The following is a 21,570-nucleotide window of genomic DNA, read 5'->3' as shown; positions in this document are numbered from 1 at the left end:
AGGAAGGGGAGGTCCAAAGGCTGGAAATGCAGCATGTCTGAATCCTTACTCCCATTCTCCGGAAGCCCCTCTGCAAAAGCAAAATGTAAATTACTCCCTCCGTTCCAAAAACTGGAAATGCAGTGCTCGGTCGTGTCCGTCTCTACTCAGCCATGTTCCTCATTTTTTTTTCTTATACGCCCTTTCACATGCATGTGATTGATGAAGAAGAAGAGAAAGAAAGAAAAGAAATAGTAAAGAAAAAAAGAAGCTTTGTGGTGGGTCCATTCTTATGTGGCAGACGCATGACCACTGACTAAACATGTCCGGTCACTCCTCATACTCATCTCATGCTCCATCTTTTCCGTTTTGTATGTCTTAAATCTGAAATCTCATCAACGAAGGTAGATGTTAAGTGGATGTATGTATATCGTAGTTTACAAAATTACTCAAACTTTAATCTGCATTAATTAGAGCAACTCCAACGTGCCGACACAAACGGAAGGCGATTTTGTCTTTTATTCGTTTGGGTCGGCCCAGCGGACACCCATGTCCGCTTTCGTGTTTGGGTCGGCGTTTGCGCCCAACGCTGCCCCAACCCATTTTTTAGATCGCGCGAAAAAAAATAACACAAGCATTTTGAAAAATAAAAACATTAATTAAACATTAATGTCGGTCATAAAGGCCGGCGAGAGTCCACGAGTCCACTTTTATGTTAACTAAAACATTAGATAAAACTTAAAACTATGAGGAGGCGCGATGCCCTAGGCGCCCTCGTCGTCGTCGTCGGGGCCGATGAGGTCGATCAACGTCGGCGCCGGGTTAGCCCAAGGGAACGCCGTCGACCAGGCTCTAGCGACACCGTCCGCCGTGGGTTGTACCACCGTCGGCTGGGCTGACCCACCGCAGGCAAGGCGCTCCTCCTCCTACGTCTCGTAGCACTCCTCCTCCGCGTCTCGCTCCAGCTGCTCGAGGTACTCGCTGGCGCTCCTCGGCCAGCCTTCGCTGCCGCTACTCCTCGAGGTAGGCCTGCTCATGCGTCTCCGTCGTCGGCGGAGGTGGGAGGTGGCGGGGGAGATGGGTGGCTCGGGCCTTGCCCTTGCATTTGACGGAGAAGAAACCCATTGTGGTGGCTACGGGTTTTCACCGACGGGGAGCACAGTGGGGTGGCGAGATGGGTACGGGGGCTTCTGGAAGCGAATGAGGATGCCCCCAACCGCACGCTCGGCTTAAAAAAGGCTGATCGCCATCGCTGACTCGTGGGCCCGCGGTGGACGATTGTCATTAATAAAGACGACCGCCGTAGTTGGGCGGCCGCCAAGTGGGGACGCGGCGGACACTGAGAGGACGCGTGACGCGTCCGCGCCGATGCATTTTAGCCGCAAATGGGTCCGCGTGAACGCGTTTTGCGAATGGTTCGGCGCATTGGACCAGCACTTGGACGGCAACAGACGAAATGGGTACATGCGTTGGAGTTGCTCTTACAGTGTAGATGACCACTAAACGAGTAGAAATGATTACATGCATTGGCTGATCTTCTTTTAAATCTTTGCATGCATCAATTTAATGCACATTGAAATGTGAACATGTGAGGGGAAAAAGTGAAAATAAGACTTATAGTATGGAAAAAATCAAGAAAATGAGATGGGACCAATAAACCGAAAAGAAGAGAGTACTCCTATAAAGATGAATAAGAGGAGTGACGGACGGTCCGAGAATTTAGGCTGATCATAGTGGGGAGTAACTTAGACTAGTAACATGCATATGTTACTAGTCTATGTTACTACCTCTGTAGTGCATAATATCATATAGTAGTATCATAGATGGTCTCATTTATTGCCATGCATAACACATAGTAGCATCACATTTATTATGTTACGGTATCTACCTATGTTACTATAACCATCTCTTTCTTCTTTAATTACCTGCCACATAAGCACGTTTGCAAGTTCCAAGTACATGTTACTACTTATGTTACCCCACTATGGCCAGCCTTAAGGAGAGTTTGAGGGGTTTGGATGGGTCAACTTTTTGTTTCTCTCTTCTCTTCGATTAGTGGTCAATTTGAGAAGTCCGATGTAGATGTTGTTAGATAGTATCAGGGGGTGTGACATACAGTGTCAGAAATACAGGCACAACGGGCATGATCAATCGATTACTTGCTACGAGTCCGTATCGATACAGTACTACCCACTCTCACCGTTCACATAGACATAGGATCCAAAATTAAGTGCCATGCGTGCTGACTTGTCCAACATCGAACTATTCCTAGATGCTAAGCCTAGCTCTCAATGCTAACCCATGGTCCACAACACACAAGTAGAGATGCTAAACACTCGTGCTACGAGAACTATTACTACATGGTCTGGCTCAAGCAGATTAATCTGGGTAACTAAGCCGAGGCGTGCGCCTATTTCTGTTGCTGCGGCTGCCTCTTCCTGCCCGGGATGCACCTCCCCCTCATCATTCCCTCCTCCCCTCCGATCCTCTCATCCGCCGTCTCCTCGCCGATCGCCCCCACGCCAAGCCTCGAGCCCCTGAATTCAAACACAAAACCATTCTCAGCAGCGATCATATGCATGCGTTGGACGTGAATAGAGCACAGTGATGACAGCTACTGTAGTAGGCTAGGCTAGTAGCAGGGAAAATATCTAGTGCTACGGTCCATCTCATGATACGCTGCTCCAAGACCCCATGGTGCGTTGGATCTGCATGCAAGGGATATGATCAACTCACTTATCTTTTCACATACGCCCCATTGGTACATTTGCATCTTGCCCCTGAAAGGCCTTGCAAAATCATAACAGATCTGCATATTCTGTCCTCGGCAACAAATTCTCTACTGAACTGAGCACTCCTTTTTTCTACTAAACTGAGCTTCCTAGTGGGTCGGTTGCTGCTACCAACATCCAGTGTCAATAAAAAGGGACAGATTAAGGAAATTTACACTTATTAGGAATACATTGCAAGTACACATACAGAATTTGTTGCCTGCAACAGATTTCTTCACTCGAATGCAATAAAGAGATGAGTGCAGATATGCTAATACTTTTCCAGAATGAGTTGCTCATTAATTAAGTAGAAGTAGAAGAAAATGTATTGCCACTTGTTTGCATGACTCACAATCCTGAAAGCATGACTATAGCAAGGCAATGGTAACACACTAGTCATGAGCACTATGTGATCACGAGGCAAGTTCACAGAATTCATTCATAGCATCAAAAGATCACTGGAAACAAAATCACTTGAACAAATAAAGGTGCACCACATACTGACATCTTTGTCTTCTAGTACTTCACAAATTCACAAGAGTACCACATGGTGACCATATAATATATCTATTTACAAGAGTACCATTTAGTTCACAAATTTACAACGCTAAACAAAACAAGTTTACTGCATACCACCTGATGGGTCTTACTCTCGTTGTACACCATCCGGTGGTGGGCACAGACCTGGGAAAAAAATAAACAATAATAAAAACTTTTGCAAAAACCGAACAACATTGATTATGAAGAATTTCTAAAACACTTTTGTGATGTCAAATAACCTCCATGCATGTTGCATCATCTAATTCCCCTGATCGATTTTGTTGTTTCTTGACCTATAAGACCATGTAAAAAAAATCATTTGTTGATTTACCACAATATGACTTGCAAGACACAACCAAAAGAGTTAGTCCGTTTCTCAAATGTTATAATCGTGCCATTTTTTTGGCTGGCTGGTATTCCTAAATTGTGGTGACTAGTCCATGAGCTAGTCAGCTCTATGTCAGAAACTTATCTGTACTTGGCATGAAGAGCAAATGTGTGCGAGGCTGACATTCTTGTTAGTGAACGGACCTCTTAAGAGCCATGAACTTAACCCTGAATTGCTAAGTACAAAGGGTGTTATTTGTATATTCGCTAGAAGGAGGTGAGCTTATCCAATCCTGTCCCTGCAATCCGATCCAACGCACTAAACTGTCTCGGAGCAGCGTAGCATACACTGGTGGAAAAAAAGCCTTTGGTCGCAGTTCGCAACTGCCATTAGTCGCGGTTGCGCAACCGCGACCAAATAAGCGCGACTAAAGCCCCCCACCTTTAGTCGCGGCTGCTTAAGAACCGCGACTAACGGCCCGTCCACGTGGGCGCCAGGCGGCCGTCGGGGCGGAGGACCTTTAGTCGTGGTTCTTCTGGCCAACCGCGACTAAAGGCCGCCACAGGTTTAGGGTTTTAGCCCCCCCTAAACCTGTTTTCTGTTTAATTTGTATTGTTTTATTTCTTTTGTGCTTTATTTTAATTTTGAAGGAGTTTCATATATTCTACGGTACTACATACATGCATATGAATGTACAATTTTAAATAAATTTGAAATTAGAACCAAAAAGAATTCAAGAGGAATATACAATATATATTCAATATCATCGGATGACCATATACAATTTTGAACAAGTTTCCATACATGATTTAATGCATATAAAGTTCTACGTCCTCGTAATAGTGTTCTCATTTAGGATGGAGGACTTCCCTGCTGAACCATCCAGCTAGTTCCTCTTGAAGTGGTCGGAAGCGAGCTTCTGGACTAAGCATCCACCGGAGGTTATTCCTCTGAGCATTGGTATCACTCGGAACCCGCTCAGAGGTGTATCTCCGGATCATCTCACAGACATAGTATCCACATAGATTGGTCTCCGGTGGCTGAATATCCCCAGCATTCTTAGCCTTTAACATTTTGAATTCTAGCTCTTTTTTGAATTCACCGACCTTTGTATCTACGAACCGTCTCCAAACCCTACGAGGCAAAGAAAATTAAATGAACAAGAGAGTTATTAATTAGTTACTTGATATTAGGAAATGAACGAAATAGGCCGATCGATATAGAGCGCAAATGAATGAAAATAATTACTTCTGCAGCATTCTTCTCATGCCGCCCCAAAGCTTTGGATCCATATTCACAGAGTCGTGGACGAGACATTCTGAGGTGTTAACTTTAATTACTAGCAGAATCCAGTGGAACCTGCGGACACGATACATGCACAGTACGTCATGCATAACTCATCGATTAGCCAGCCACATACCATGCATGGAGTAAACAAAAGAGAATGTGCTCAAGACAGAAACACTCACTCAAAATGGTAAGGAAATAGAATATCACTTTTGAGTTCCTGCTTTGTAAGAAAGTGCCACAGGTCTGCCTCCACGTCGGCGGGGTGACGCTCCAACACATGTCCATTAATGATGTGTGGGTCAATGAACCCAACATCATGGATGTTCCTTACTCTGCATTCCTTAATCTTCATTCTGCATGTATAATAGCGGACACAACAATATAGTTAGGACATATATATAGTGCAGGCAATATGAACGAGATGGGGTAGAAATTAATAAATCACTTACAGAACGTAGCAACTGATGATAGATTTATCGAGCTCGCGCAGATTGAAAAGCTGGAACAATTCACTCAGTTCAATTTGTACATAGTAATGTTTGAAGTGATGCTCATGTCTAACTTCCGCATAAATATATTCTTTGGCGTTTTTATTTTTTATGTAACCCTTGTACCATTTCAGCAGACCTTTCATTTGTGGAGGTAGATCCTTTTCCTGCGCAGGCTCGACGAGAGGCCCATTCTTGACATATGTAATTACTACCTCCTTCACTGGCGCCTCATCAAGGCCTAACAGTTCACGAAGAGTAATACCTAAGTTGGCCGCTTGTTCTCTGGCACTCGTTACAGTCAATCCCTGTGCTGCCGCAGCTTGCATGATCTCGGGGGCATCCGGACAGAAGGCTTCCACTATAAGCGGGGCAATCGATTGTTTACTTTGTTCCCCGAGCTGGGCAACTTGTTTCCCGCTTTTTTTACTTTCGGCCTTCTCCCACTCTTTGTTCTCCTTGAACATGAGTGCCTGCCTGCGAAGTTCACGTGCATAGTCGTTAGGCAGATTCTTTGCGGCTTGGGACGGTGTGCTCAAAAATGACTTAGCCCACTTCTTTTGCTCATCAGAAAATACTGGCTTGGGCTCGGGCTCTCTTTTCTTCTTGCAGTCCGCCTTCCATTTCTCCAAATCAGCAGCCGCGGCCGCGTCGACTTCCTCGGCACTACGTTCCCAAGGCCTTGTGGGGAGAGGCTTCAGTGATGGCTCCGGTACCTTTGTGGTCTTAGGTACATAAGGGTCCGGGTTAATAATCCAGGACTGCTTCTGCTTCTTTGCCGGAGGTGGATTGGGGGGCGGCGTCTGATCACCCGCCGGACGAGGACTGGGGGGCGGCGGCTGATCACCCGCCGGACGTTGTGGACTGGGGGGCGGCGTCGGCTGACGTGACGGAGGTGTAGGTGAACTGCCACCACCACCACCACCACCACCACCGCCACCGCCACCACCACCACCGTAGGAGGGTGGACTTGTTGTCCTTGGCGCCTCGCCTGGAAACTTGATAAACTTCTTTTGCCATAGAATGAAATGGCGCTTGACATCTCCAAGTCTTTTCTCCCCTTCAGGTGTAGCAATGTCAATCTCCAGGTCATCAAACCCTTGGACTATGTCCTCCACCGTGACACGAGCATAGCCATCTTGAATGGGGTTGTTGTGGTGGAGTGCTCCAGGTAAACATGGTAAAGCACTGCCGATGGCTACCTTCATGGACATGTTCCCGATAGGATAATACAGATGACATTCTTTCATCTCCTTTATATCGTCCACGGGGTAGCGAGGAGGCTCCGGTGAAGTAATTTCGACCACCAGAGGCTCCGGGGCAGTAATTTCGACCACCAGAGGCTCCGGTGCAGTAATTTCGATCGTCGGTGCATCTGCACCAGCCGGTGGGGCCTCCGTGGAAGCCACGCTGCTTCTCCGCTGCTGGCTTCCGAGATCCGCTGGATGATCTTCATGCTGCACCCGAGCTGCATCTCTTTCGGCTACTAGTACACTCATGGTTTTCTTCATCACATCCATTTCCGATGCCAACCGCGCCACAACATCTGCTTCCCGATCCATCTTTCTCTTACGGCTTCTGTAACCGTACGGGTCATCGTTCTGGGGGAACCCTATTTTCCACGGAATGTGCCCCATGCCTCGTACACGTCCTCCGTGTTCAGGATTCCCGAGGGCTTTTGTCAGCGCGTCGTTCTCTCTGTTGAACTTGATCTTCCCCTGTTGAGCATCCCTCATTGCGTTAATAAGGGCTTGGGTGGGTTTAATTAATTTGCCCCGGTAAACACACTCCCCTGTCTCCGGGTTCAGCGTTCAGCCCCCTCAAAGCAATCGGAAGCAATTGCGTCATAATCACGTGGCAGTCGTGAGACTTCAGGTTTTGGAACTTTTTCTCCGCCATGTTTATTATTCCCTTTATATTGGACGAGAATCCAGACGGGACCTTCATACTGCTCAGGCATTCAAAAAAGATGACCTTCTCTTCTTTGGTCAGAGCGTAGCTGGCACGACCTTGAAACCATTCCGGATGCCGGTCATCAGGGTCTTTCAAACGTTGCTGGTCCTGCCGTGCTTCCTTTGTATCATTTGTCTTCCCATACACGCCCAAGAAGCTTAGGAGGTTCACGCAAATATTCTTCGTAACGTGCATCACGTTGATTGCAGAGCGGACATCTAGGACTTTCCAATATTCTAGCTCCCAGAATATAGATTTCTTCTTCCACATGGCTGCGTGCCCGTCAGCTCCCTTCGGAACTGATTGTCCGCCAGGACCCTTTCCAAAGATGACTTTCAAATCCTTGACCATATCAAATACCTCAGCACCAGTGCGTTCCGCAGGCTTCGGCCGGTGATCTGCCTTGCCGTTGTAATGCTTGCCTTTCTTTCTTACTGGATGAATTTTCGGAAGAAATCGACGATGCCCAAGGTACACGTTCTTCTTACAATTTGGCAAATGTACACTTTCAGTCTCATGTAAGCAGTGCGTGCATGCATTGTATCCCTTATTTGACAGTCCCGAAAGGTTACTAAGAGCAGGCCAATCGTTGATGGTTACGAAAAGCAACGCTCGTAGCTCAAATTCCTCTTGTTTGTGCTCATCCCACACACGGACACCACCCCACAGCTGTAAAAGTTCATCAACTAATGGCCTTAGGTACACATTGATGTCGTTGCCGGGTTGCTTCGGACCTTGGATGAGCACTGGCATCATAATGAACTTCCGCTTCATGCACAACCAAGGAGGAAGGTTGTAGATGCATAGAGTCACGGGCCAGGTGCTATGGCTGGAGCTCTGCTCGCCAAAAGGATTCATGCCATCCGTACTTAGAGCAAATCTTATGTTCCTTGCGTCAGCTGCAAAATCTTTGAACCATCTGTCGATCTTTCTCCATTGCGTTCCATCTGCGGTGTGTCTCAACTCCCCGTCCGACTTACGGTCCTCTTTGTGCCATCGCAACAACTTGGCATGCTCTTTGTTCCTGAACAGACGTTTCAACCGTGGTATTATAGTAGCATACCACATCACCTTGGCGGGAACCCTCTTCCTGGGTTTCTGGCCCTCAACATCGTCACCAGGGTCATCGCCTCTGATCTTATAACGCAATGCAGTGCATACCGGGCATTCATTCAAATTCTCGTATTCACCGCGGTAGAGGATGCAGTCGTTGATGCATGCATGTATCTTCAGAACCTCTAAACCTAGAGGGCAGACAACCTTCTTTGCTTCGTACGTACTGGCGGGCAACTCGTTATCCTTTGGAAACATATTCTTCAACATTTTCAGCAAGTTTTCAAATGCCGAGTCAGCTACACCTGCCTCTGCCTTCCATTTCAACAAATCCAGTGTGCAGCCCAGCTTTTTCAGACCATCATCGCATCCGGGGTACAGCGCCTTTCTGTGATCCTCTAACATGCGATCCAAATTCTCCCTCTCCTTTTCAGTTTCGCAGCGTCTCCGTGCATCAGCAATGGTCCGACCAAGATCATCAACGGGATCATCACGTGCCTCTTCTTCACCTTCCCCTTCACCTTCAGCATCCTCCATGAAAGTATCACCGAAATGAGCAAGATAGCTTTCATCGATGAAATCATCCCCTTCTTCATCTTCTTCCATTATAACCCCTCTTTCTCCATGCTTGGTCCAACAATTATAGCTTGGCATGAAACCCTTATGAAGCAGATGCATGTGAACATCTCTTGAGGAAGAGTAACCCTTCTGATTCTTACAGATAACACATGGACAGATAACAAAACCCCCCCGCTTGTTCGCATTAGCCACTACGAGGAAATCTTTCAAACCCGTAGTGAACTCGCCGGAGAGTCGGTTACCGTACATCCATTGCCGATTCATCTGCATTATTATAATATAAAATATATAATTAACCATCATGCATTTGTTAAACTAACTAGCTACAAACAATATAAATTAAACAATGAACTACACACATGCATATTTTATCAATGACACATCAAAGGTTCATCAAGTTGCTAACCGCGATCGAGGAGTGTGGCTCCAACACTTCATGTCATGTTTGTTTCATGCTCTTGGGGCATTTCATCAAACACCTTATGTGCATAAGAGGAACCAAAAGCAAACCTACACCCACTTGTGAAGAGAATGGCTCCAAATGGCTAAGTGTTGGCTGCTGGATGGGTATATATAGGGGAGGGGCTTTAGTTGCGGTTGGCCTGGCAAACCGTGACTAAAGGTGCCCGAAGGCCTTTAGTCGCGGTTGTCCTGGCCAACCGCGACTAAAGACCCTCACGTGCGCCAGCTGGCCACCGAGCGCCCTGGGCCCAGGCCTTTGGTCGCGGTTCACCTCCAGAACCGCGACTAAAGGTCCCATTAGTCGCGGTTCCTACAGCTTCGCGACTTATGGGGCTGGACGGAAGCCTGTTTTTCCACCAGTGCTAGCGTCATCGAACCTTAAGTGTGTAGACCCTACGGGTTCGGGAGACATGCAGACATGACCGAGACGTTCTCCGGTCAATAACCAACAGCGGGATCTGGATACCCATGTTGGCTCCCACATGTTCCACGATGATCTCATCGGATGAACCACGATGTCAAGGACTCAATCGATCCCGTATACAATTCCCTTTGTCTAGCGGTATTTTACTTGCCCGAGATTCGATCGTCGGTATCCAATACCTTGTTCAATCTCGTTACCGGCAAGTCACTTTACTCGTTCCGTAACACATCATCCCGTGATCAACTCCTTGGTCACATTGCGCATATGATGATGTCCTACCGAGTGGGCCCAGAGATACCTCTCCGTTTACACGGAGTGACAAATCCCAGTCTCGATCCGCATAAAACAATAGATACTTTCGGAGATACCTGTAGTGCACCTTTATAGTCACCCAGTTACGTTGTGACGTTTGATACACCCAAAGCACTCCTACGGTATCCAGGAGTTACACGATCTCATGGTCAAAGGAAGAGATACTTGACATTGGCAAAGCTCTAGCAAACAAACTACACGATCTTTGTGCTATGCTTAGGATTGGGTCTTGTCCATCACATCATTCTCCTAATGATGTGATCCCGTTATCAACGACATCCAATGTCCATAGCCAGGAAACCATGTTGATCACAACGAGCTAGTCAACTAGAGGCTCACTAGGGACATATTGTGGTCTATGTATTCACACGTGTATTACGATTTCCGGATAATACAGTTATAGCATGAATAAAAGACAATTATCATGAACAAGGAAATATAATAATAATACTTTTATTATTGCCTCTAGGGCATATTTCCAACAGTCTCCCACTTGCACTAGAGTCAATAATCTAGTTCACATCGCCATGTGATTAACACTCACAGGTCACATCGCCATGTGACTAATACCCAAGAGTTTACTAGAGTCAGTAGTCTAGTTCACATCACTATGTGATTAACACTCAATGAGTTTTATGTTTGATCATGTTGCTTGTGAGAGAGGTTTTAGTCAACGGGTCTGAACCTTTCAGATCCGTGTGTGCTTTACAAATCTCTATGTCATCTCCTAGATGTAGCTACCACGCTCTATTTGGAGCTATTCCAAACAACTGTTCTACTTGGAGCTATTCTAAATTATTGCTCCATTATATGTATCCGGTCTCTCTACTCAGAGCTATCCGGATAGGTGTCAAGCTTGCATCGTCGTAACCTTTACGACGAACTCTTTTACCACCTCCATAATCGAGAAAATTCCTTAGTCCACTAGTTACTAAGGATAACTTTGACCGCTGTCCTGTGAGCCATTCTTGGATCACTCTTGTACCCCTTGACTGACTCATGGCAAGGCACACTTCAGGTGCGGTACACAACATAGCATACTGAAGAGCCTACGTCTTAAGCATAGGGGACGACCTTCGTCCTTTCTCTCTATTCTGCCATGGTCGAGCTTTAAGTCTTAACTTCGTACCTTACAACTCAGGCAAGAACTCCTTCTTTGACTGGTCCATCTTGAACACCTTCAAGATCATGTCAAGGTATGTGCTCATTTGAAAGTATTATTAAGCATTTTGATCTATCCTTATAGATCTTGATGCTCAATGTTCAAGTAGCTTAATCCAGGCTTTCCATTGAAAAACACTTTCAAAATAACCCTATATGCTTTCCAGAAATTCTACGTCATTTCTGATCAACAATATTGAAGGAAATATGCCCTAGAGGCAATAATAAAGTTATTATTTATTTCCTTATAATCATGATAAATGTTTATTATTCATGCTAGAATTGTATTTACCGGAAACATAATACATGTGTGAATATATAGACAAACGAAGTGTCACTAGTATGCCTCTACTTGACTAGCTCGTTAATCAAAGATGGTTATGTTTCCTAACCATGAACAATGAGTTGTTATTTGATTAACGAGGTCACATCATTAGTAGAATGATCTGATTGACATGACCCATTCCATTAGCTTAGCACCCGATCGTTTAGTATATTGCTATTGCTTTCTTCATAACTTATACATGTTCCTATGACTATGAGATTATGCAACTCCCGTTTACCGGAGGAACACTTTGGGTACTACCAAACGTCACAACGTAACTGGGTGATTATAAAGGAGTACTACAGGTGTCCCCAATGGTCGATGTTGGGTTGGCGTATTTCGAGATTAGGATTTGTCACTCCGATTGTCGGAGAGGTATCTCTGGGCCCTCTCGGTAATACACATCACATAAGCCTTGCAAGCATTACAACTAATATGTTAGTTGTGAGATGATGTATTACGGAACGAGTAAAGAGACTTGCCGGTAACGAGATTGAACTAGGTATTGGATACCGACGATCGAATCTCGGGCAAGTAACATACCGATGACAAAGGGAACAACGTATGTTGTTATGCGGTCTGACCGATAAAGATCTTCGTAGAATATGTAGGAGCCAATATGGGCATCCAGGTCCCGCTATTGGTTATTGACCGTAGACGTGTCTCGGTCATGTCTACATTGTTCTCGAACCCGTAGGGTCCGCACGCTTAAGGTTACGATGACAGTTATATTATGAGTTTATGCATTTTGATGTACCGAAGGTTGTTCGGAGTCCCGGATGTGATCACGGACATGACGAGGAGTCTCGAAATGGTCGAGACATAAAGATTGATATATTGGAAGTCTATGTTTGGACATCGGAAGTGTTCCGGGTGAAATCGGGATTTTACCGGGTTACCGGGAGGTTACCGGAACCCCCCGGGAGCCATATGGGCCATCATGGGCCTTAGTGGAAAGGAGAAAGGGGCAGCCCAAGGGGGCTGTGCGCCTCCCCCCTTCCCCTAGTCCTAGTAGGACTAGGAGAGGTGGCCGGCCACCCCTCTCCCTCTTTCCCCCTTGGGAATCCTAGTTGGAATAGGATTGGGCGGGAGTCCTACTCCCGGTAGGAGTAGGACTCCTCCTGCGCCACCTCCTCCTGGCCGGCGCCTCCTCCCCCCTTGGCTCCTTTATATACGGAGGCAGGGGCACCTCTAAACACACAAGTTGACACAAGTTGATCCACGTGATCGATTCCTTAGCCGTGTGCGGTGCCCCCTGCCACCATATTCCTCGATAATACTGTAGCGGAGTTTAGGCGAAGCCCTGCTGCTGTAGTTCATCAAGATCGTCACCACGCCGTCGTGCTGACGAAACTCTTCCCCGACACTTTGCTGGATCGGAGTCCGGGGATCGTCATCGAGCTGAACGTGTGCTCGAACTCGGAGGTGCCGTAGTTTCGGTGCTTGATCGGTTGGATCGTGAAGACGTACGACTACTTCCTCTACGTCGTGTCATTGCTTCCGCAGTCGGTCTGCGTTGGGTACGTAGACAACACTCTCCTCTCGTTGCTATGCATCACATGATCCTGTGTGCGCGTAGGAAATTTTTTGAAATTACTACGAAACCCAACAGTAACCATAATATGTGACCTTTTGCCCATTCTCGGTTGCTGCATCAAAGCGGACACCACTGTTTTGGTTGGTGCTCTTTTTATCTTGGGCGATCGTGTAAAATGTATTCCCATTTATCTCGTACCCTTGGAAAGTCGTTATAGTCGAAGATGGTGTCTTGGCCAACATGTACAGCTGATCTACAACATCATTGTCATTCATTAAATGTTTTCTCAACCAACTGCCGAAAGTCTCCATGTGGGCCTTCCTAATCCAGGATTCAGGCTTCCCCGGGTTGTCCGAGCGTAAAATATTCTTGTGTTTCTCAAAGTACGGAGCCACCAAGCTGGAATTGGTCAGTACAGTGTGGTGTGCTTCAGTCAGAGAATGGCCGTCCATACATATCGTTGATTTCCTTCCGATCGTGCCTTTTCCACTTAGTCTCCCCTCGTGCCGCGATCGAGGAAGACCAATCGGCTTAAGGTCAGGAACAAAGTCAACACAAAACTCAATTACCTCCTCATTTCCATAGCCCTTGGCGATGCTTCCTTCTGGCCTAGCACGGTTACGAACATATTTTTTTAATACTCCCATGAACCTCTCGAAGGGGAACATATTGTGTAGAAATACAGGACCCAGAACGAAAATCTCTTCGACTAGGTGAACCAGGAGGTGCGTCATAATATTGAAGAAGGATGGCGGGAACACCAACTCGAAACTGACAAGACATTGGATCACATCGTTCTGTAACCGTGGTAGAACTTCTGGATTGATTACCTTCTGAGAGATTGCATTGAGGAATGCACATAGCTTCACAATGGCTACTCGAACATTTTCCGGCAGGAGCCCCCTCAAAGCAATCGGAAGCAATTGCGTCATAATCACGTGGCAGTCGTGAGACTTCAGGTTTTGGAACTTTTTCTCCGCCATGTTTATTATTCCCTTTATATTGGACGAGAATCCAGACGGGACCTTCATACTGCTCAGGCATTCAAAAAAGATGACCTTCTCTTCTTTGGTCAGAGCGTAGCTGGCACGACCTTGAAACCATTCCGGATGCCGGTCATCAGGGTCTTTCCAACGTTGCTGGTCCTGCCGTGCTTCCTTTGTATCATTTGTCTTCCCATACACGCCCAAGAAGCTTAGGAGGTTCACGCAAATATTCTTCGTAACGTGCATCACGTCGATTGCAGAGCGGACATCTAGGACTTTCCAATATTCTAGCTCCCAGAATATAGATTTCTTCTTCCACATGGCTGCGTGCCCGTCAGCTCCCTTCGGAACTGATTGTCCGCCAGGACCCTTTCCAAAGATGACTTTCAAATCCTTGACCATATCAAATACCTCAGCACCAGTGCGTTCCGCAGGCTTCGGCCGGTGATCTGCCTTGCCGTTGTAATGCTTGCCTTTCTTTCTTACTGGATGAATTTTCGGAAGAAATCGACGATGCCCAAGGTACACGTTCTTCTTACAATTTGGCAAATGTACACTTTCAGTCTCATGTAAGCAGTGCGTGCATGCATTGTATCCCTTATTTGGCAGTCCCGAAAGGTTACTAAGAGCAGGCCAATCGTTGATGGTTACGAAAAGCAACGCTCGTAGGTCAAATTCCTCTTGTCTGTGCTCATCCCACACACGGACACCACCCCACAGCTGTAAAAGTTCATCAACTAATGGCCTTAGGTACACATCGATGTCGTTGCCGGGTTGCTTCGGACCTTGGATGAGCACTGGCATCATAATGAACTTCCGCTTCATGCACAACCAAGGAGGAAGGTTGTAGATGCATAGAGTCACGGGCCAGGTGCTATGGCTGGAGCTCTGCTCGCCAAAAGGATTCATGCCATCCGTGCTTAGAGCAAATCTTATGTTCCTTGCGTCAGCTGCAAAATCTTTGAACCATCTGTCGATCTTTCTCCATTGCGTTCCATCTGCGGTGTGTCCCAACTCCCCGTCCGACTTACGGTCCTCTTTGTGCCATCGCAACAACTTGGCATGCTCTTTGTTCCTGAACAGACGTTTCAACCGTGGTATTATAGGAGCATACCACATCACCTTGGCGGGAACCCTCTTCCTGGGTTTCTGGCCCTCAACATCGTCACCAGGGTCATCGCCTCTGATCTTATAACGCAATGCAGTGCATACCGGGCATTCATTCAAATTCTCGTATTCACCGCGGTAGAGGATGCAGTCGTTGATGCATGCATGTATCTTCAGAACCTCTAAACCTAGAGGGCAGACAACCTTCTTTGCTTCGTACGTACTGGCGGGCAACTCGTTATCCTTTGGAAACATATTCTTCAACATTTTCAGCAAGTTTTCAAATGCCGAGTCAGCTACACCTGCCTCTGCCTTCCATTTCAGCAAATCCAGTGTGCAGCCCAGCTTTTTCAGACCATCATCGCATCCGGGGTACAGCGCCTTTCTGTGATCCTCTAACATGCGATCCAAATTCTCCCTCTCCTTTCAGTTTCGCAGCGTCTCCGTGCATCAGCAATGGTCCGACCAAGATCATCAACGGGATCATCACGTGCCTCTTCTTCACCTTCCCCTTCACCGTCAGCATCCTCCATGAAAGTATCACCGAAATGAGCAAGATAGCTTTCATCGATGAAATCATCCCCTTCTTCATCTTCTTCCATTATAACCCCTCTTTCTCCATGCTTGGTCCAACAATTATAGCTTGGCATGAAACCGTGCCGAAGCAGATGCATGTGAACATCTCTTGAGGAAGAGTAACCCTTCTGATTCTTACAGATAACACATGGACAGATAACAAAACCCTCCTGCTTGTTCGCATTAGCCACTACGAGGAAATCTTTCAAACCCGTAGTGAACTCGCCGGAGAGTCGGTTACCGTACATTCATTGCCGATTCATCTGCATTATTATAATATAAAATATATAATTAACCATCATGCATTTGTTAAACTAACTAGCTACAAACAATATAAATTAAACAATGAACTGCACACATGCATATTTTATCAATGACACATCAAAGGTTCATCAAGTTGCTAACCGCGATCGAGGAGTGTGGCTCCAACACTTCATGTCATGTTTGTTTCATGCTCTTGGGGCATTTCATCAAACACCTTATGTGCATAAGAGGAACCAAAAGCAAACCTACACCCACTTGTGAAGAGAATGGCTCCAAATGGCTAAGTGTTGGCTGCTGGATGGGTATATATAGGGGAGGGGCTTTAGTTGCGGTTGGCCTGGCAAACCGTGACTAAAGGTGCCCGAAGGCCTTTAGTCGCGGTTGTCCTGGCCAACCGCGACTAAAGACCCTCACGTGCGCCAGCTGGCCACCGAGCGCCCTGGGCCCAGGCCTTTGGTCGCGGTTCACCTCCAGAACCGCGACTAAAGGTCCCATTAGTCGCGGTTCCTACAGCTTCGCGACTTATGGGGCTGGACGGAAGCCTGTTTTTCCACCAGTGATACTCTGAGCCGTAGCACCAGATATGCACTCCCTAGCAGTAGCATGTCTGCTCGTATGTGAAAGGCACTTTCGCCTGCCGATCGATCGATCGAGCGAGCAGAGTGGGCGGTGGCCCGCGCGTGCATTGCACAGTGCACTGAACACTGCAGCAGCGCGACGCAGCTAGGCTAGCCGCCGTGCCACGTGCCACGACTAAACGTACAGTGCACCACACAGCCAACGAGAATCCATGGGGCAGTGCACGGTCGGCACGTACGCACGTACGTACGTACTTCCCGCCCGGCAATAATGCCTGTGCTGCGTGCTGCCGCCCATACAATGGTAGTACGTCCTAGCTAGAACCGTGAACAGACCAATGGATCCTGCAATGCTTGGCGCTTTGGCGGCCTTCGTCCTAAGCGACGACATGCACGCATGCATGCAAGCTTTTTTCCTTTCATTTTTACAGGACGAAGGACGTGCATGTTCATCTTTTGACCTCCGTGTCCTGCCATGGCTAAAGACCAAACCTCGTGGGCTACGTTCACATGACATGACCCTAATTATAATGAGTGACCGATGTGACAAGCCGAGTGAGATTATGGGAACTCATATGCGTCCGACAGTGTCATTCAAAGCTACTGCAGCTCACTACGTACTTCAAACTGAGAATATGTATGCCACACGTGACGAACGAAGGAGGATCAGTGGTTGCAAGCAAAGCTGATTATTACCTCTCCTCGGTGTACGAGTTGGAGCGTTTGAGCGACGAAGCAGGCAGCGGGGTGCCCCGGCCACCGATGTCCACGGTGATGCTGCCGCTGAAGTACTCCTTCTCCTCCGCCCTCATGCGGCCGAACCGCCGGCTCAGCTCGCCGCCAGCCTCCTCCTCCTCGTCGTCATCCTCCGCGCCGGCGCGGGACGACAGCCGGCTCACCAGGCCGCAGCTCCGCCTCGGCTCGGCCCGGCCGCCGCACTTGGCCGGACCGGCGGTGACCGCCCCGCACGCGATGAGCTGCAGGAGCATCGAGCCGGTCCTGTTCGGCTCGGCCTCGTCGCAGCGGCTCGCCTGCTGCGCCGGCGGCGGCTTGTCGGACGACGTCGAGGACGGCGGCGAGGTCTCCTCGACGGGCAGCTCCACGGGGTGGCCACGGTTGGTGCGGGCCGAGACGGGCTTGTTCGGCCCGCCCAGCCGAGCCGCCGCGGCACGCCGGTGGTACGGGTACCCAAGCTCGTCGTCCTCGGGGTCCTCGCCGGCGTCGTCCCGGTAGCCGTCCACGTACTGCTTGTGGCTGTGCGGGAGGGCCAGCGGCGGCTTGGTTGGCGACCTGTCCGTCACCCGGAGGTGCTGGAACCGATCCGCTGCAACGGCTGGCGATCAGAGAAACGAAAATTAGTTGGACAGTGACCACTGTATTTCTGCCTCGTATAAATTCAGGTTTTACTTCAGACACTGCATTGCATGCCATGAAAGACTTCTGGCGCCACCGTGCATGCATGCATTAATGCCATGGAGAAAAAAGGAGTAGGAATTCTAGCGTTTGAGCCGTTGGATGATAAATTCCTCGCGACTTTCGACGCGGGTGCAGAAAGGGAACGTGCAAGGTGTAAGAAGCTGCTGTAGGTACTTTCGTTTTACCAGCTCCTCTCTCTTGGACCATTCATTTGAAAACGAGCTGACAATGGGGACAGAGAGGCGAAAAGAAGGAAAAGACGGCTTGTTTTTTGCACGAGAAGAAGGAACAAAAAAGTAATGAAGTTATCACAGTATCCCTCATGGCTCATGCTAGGAAGAAGAAGAAGTTTTTGCTTTACATGCGTCATGATTCATGCAAGCCATGTCCATTTCGCAACACGGCCATGGCAGCAGGTAAGTGATGGAGAGGGATTAGCATGATGATTACCGGAAGAACAGCCGGGGAAGATCTCGGAGCCCTTGAGGACGTACTCCACGCCGTCGGACGGGTATATCACGTCGCTCTCCGAGAGGTCGTTCCACACGTAGCCGTTCTTGTAGTTCCTTCAAATCAAAGGGCAATACAAATGCAAAACCATGAGTACATTTTCATGAGAATACGTACGGGGCGTGTACAGTAAACGACCCGGCACCTACCTCTTGCAAGACCACGAGAAGAGAGCAGGCATGCCTTTGCCCCTCAGCAGCGTAAGCTTGTCCATCACATCTTCGCACCAACAAAAGTGGACCGTCGATCAGCCATGGCCAGAAACGAAAGACCAGGAACGCAGAGGAAGCTGCAGATGGAAGAGGTGCCTACCTTTGAGGCGCAGCGGCTGGTGGGGATGCTGCGCGAGCTCCATGAAGTGCGGGTGCTCGAGCTGGCCGTTGCGGCAGAGGTAGTAGATGATCTGCACCCGCCTCATGGGCCTCGCCGGCGCCGACCTCGCCGTCACCGCCGACGCGTACGCAGGCCTGCCGCGCTCCGGGCTGGCCTCCATCTGCGCCCTGCCGCCGCCCGCGTGGTGATGGAGCTTCCTCCCCTCTCCCGCCGCCTCCATTTCCTTTCGCCTCACTACTCACTCACTCTGGCTAGCTGCAAACCTGCAACTGCAATGCAACTACGGCCCCGCTAGAACAGAAGTCAAGCCGTTTATATTAGAAGAGCGGGCGCTCTGCTCTGCTCTGCGCTGCGCTGCGGGCTGGTGGGCGTTGGTTTGGCGCCGGGCCCCGCAGGTTTTTACTAGAGAAGACTATGCAACGAGCAGGGTGGCGAGGGGGGTTGAGGACTTGAGGTCATCATCATGCTACTATGATCGGCCGATGCGTGTGGAGTGGGGCTGGAACATCCTAGTACCAAGCGCCCATGCTCCACTGTTCTCACTCCTCTTTACACACACATAGGTCGTCACTGCTACGTGTAGTATGTCACGTCGCGCGCTTTGCGGTGCTCAAAAGAGCCCAACCACCCGTCCATCAGTGCCACCCGTCCGTGTATCTCGCCAGCCGGCCCAACTTTCAGTTTTCACCGTGTCGCCTCGATCGCCAGGTTGGGTAATTACCGTGTCTTTATTTATTTACTTACTCGATCCGGTCGACCGACCCATTTTCAGCGGCGGCACCAGCGCACGCTCGATGCCATGGGAAGTGAAAATTAGCCCCGTATAGACTTTGGGCAGCGCGGCGCAGGGCGTCATCAAGCAAGCATGCACCGCCACTGTCGCGCAATAAGTGCACCTGCCACGCCGAGCACTGGCGCCGCTGGCCGCGCGCGCGCCGGGTCCGGAGTCCGGACCCGGCCTGGCCGCCTCTGCCGCTTGAGCGTGGAGGAAGGGCCCCTCGGGTTGGGTTTGGGTTTGGGTCATTGGGCGGGTCAAGCGCTAGTCGACCGCCTCAAATCTGAGACTTGTTGAGCGGATGATGAGAGGGATTGCAGATTTTGGGAGCTACCCGGCGCGCGCGAGCTTGGATCTGATTTGATGGGGCGGGACCGCGGGAGGCTTCGGCAGATTGTTGTTTCTGCAGACGGATTAGCCCAGCTTTAGCTTTGGTGGGTCATTGGATCCAATGCATGCACGAGATCGATTTTTTTTTAATGTTTTGACACAAGATCGAATGAGCCTGCGAGTTCGCGGGGCCGGCGGGAGGTGGATAGGATGAATCCAAACGCCTCATCCACGGTCTTGGGCTTGCACTGCACCTCGTTGAGTTTTGTTCGTTTGCTGTTCTATTGGTACAACGTTGTGCACTAGCGGATCGATAGGGTTTTCCAGGTTTGGATTGCAGTCTATTTCCGCTACTTATCAAAATCAGTTTAGCTGCACGTCAGTCGCCTGAAAAAGCATTTTGGGCTAGTCGATTTGGGAAGAAACAAGCAGCCGACGGAGAAAAGGAAGAAGCAGCCGACGGAGAAAAGGACAAGAAAACACCAGTCACTACTTGTTGGAGAAGTTTCTTGTTTCTTTCGCTCGTCTCTGTTCACAAACCACACCGCTGTCTCGCCCGATCTTTCCTTGTTCCTTCGCCGTCCACCTCAATCAGTCGACCCCCTCCTCTCTCATCGTTCCAACCTCTCTTCGCCGAGGAACAAGAAGGCGAGGACCCGTTCAAGCCCTCCGCTGCAGTCGATGGGCTGGATCCTGTATATGCTTTTTGGTGAGAGACAACATCTCCGGCGGGCGGCGAGATCTCGTGTGCCGGGGACTACTTTACGCGTATCAACATCAAGATGAATCTGAGCAAAATTTCCCCCGCTCCTCCCAAATGGCGATGCAAAATTTCCCTGGGCTTTTCGCTTTGCCATGAATTTTCAGTCCGGGGCAGCTCTACCCCGTGTACATCTCCCCAAGCAACCAAATAAGGCCTTATGGTGGTAGATGACCTCGTCATCTATCTTAGGACGGCAGATGACCCCATTATCTATCTTTAGGGGTGGTGCAGGTTCGTTTGAAAAAAATGGTCATCGCCGGAGTTAGAGTGATGACAGGGAGTGGCAACAGCACGTGGATGGTAGGCGGTTGAGGGGAGGGCGAGGCGATCGAAGAGGTTGGCGCGGGAGCTCCACGGGCCACGGGTGGTGGTGGCCGGCGATTCGGCCAATCCTACCTTGGGCGCTTGAGGAAGAAGAAGAACGTGGACGCTGGAGGTTGGAGAAGCACTTGTGACCGCTTGTATTGCATCGGACAGATCAAACAAATCGACTGACCCAAATTGATTTTTTAATTTACTTACCTCTATCCAATCCCAAAATCAGTTTAGATGCACATTAGTCACCTGAAAAAGCATTTTGTGTCAGTCGATTCCGCAAGGAAGAAGCAGCCAATGAAGGAAAGGAAGAAGCAGCCGCCGGCTCACCGGAGGAGCCCTTTGGGTCTATCTTGTGGCGGCACGTGACACCGTTATTTATCTTAGGATGGCAGATGGCCCCATTATCTATCTT

General features: G+C 48.8%; 1 protein-coding gene across 2 annotated transcripts; it reads right to left on the bottom strand.

Annotated features, from left to right (window-relative positions):
• Positions 1-2,123: 2,123 nt before the first annotated feature.
• On the bottom strand, positions 2,124-19,339 carry LOC119291414 (protein UPSTREAM OF FLC-like). 2 transcript variants are annotated; one of them, XM_037570172.1, is made up of 7 exons: positions 18,952-19,339; positions 18,789-18,858; positions 18,580-18,695; positions 17,410-18,046; positions 3,530-3,583; positions 3,387-3,434; positions 2,124-2,516 (listed from the first exon to the last, which is right to left on the bottom strand). In XM_037570172.1, the coding sequence occupies exons 1-5, from the start codon at positions 19,190-19,192 to the stop codon at positions 3,550-3,552; spliced, it is 1,098 nt and encodes a 365-aa protein (XP_037426069.1). In that variant the 5' UTR covers positions 19,193-19,339; the 3' UTR covers positions 2,124-2,516; positions 3,387-3,434; positions 3,530-3,549. The 2 variants fall into 2 exon arrangements, with proteins under 2 accessions (XP_037426069.1, XP_037426070.1); XM_037570173.1 differs by lacking the exons at positions 2,124-2,516; positions 3,387-3,434; positions 3,530-3,583 and adding an exon at positions 16,089-16,134.
• Positions 19,340-21,570: the final 2,231 nt, after the last annotated feature.

This window comes from Triticum dicoccoides, chromosome 4B (assembly GCF_002162155.2).
Source record: "Triticum dicoccoides isolate Atlit2015 ecotype Zavitan chromosome 4B, WEW_v2.0, whole genome shotgun sequence".
In the NCBI taxonomy this organism is placed as follows: Eukaryota; Viridiplantae; Streptophyta; class Magnoliopsida; order Poales; family Poaceae; genus Triticum; species Triticum dicoccoides.
Note: the sequence above shows the minus strand (reverse complement) of the source record. Positions and strands in the feature narration are given on the sequence as shown.

Coding starts and splice junctions, on each gene's coding strand:
- LOC119291414 (XM_037570172.1), bottom strand. CDS start 19,192: ATGGAGGCGGCGGGAGAGGGGAGGAAGCTCCATCACCACGCGGGCGGC. Junction 18,859..18,951: donor CCAGCCGCTGCGCCTCAAAG/GTAGGCACCTCT, acceptor GTTGGTGCGAAG/ATGTGATGGACAAGCTTACG. Junction 18,696..18,788: donor TTCTCGTGGTCTTGCAAGAG/GTAGGTGCCGGG, acceptor TTTGATTTGAAG/GAACTACAAGAACGGCTACG.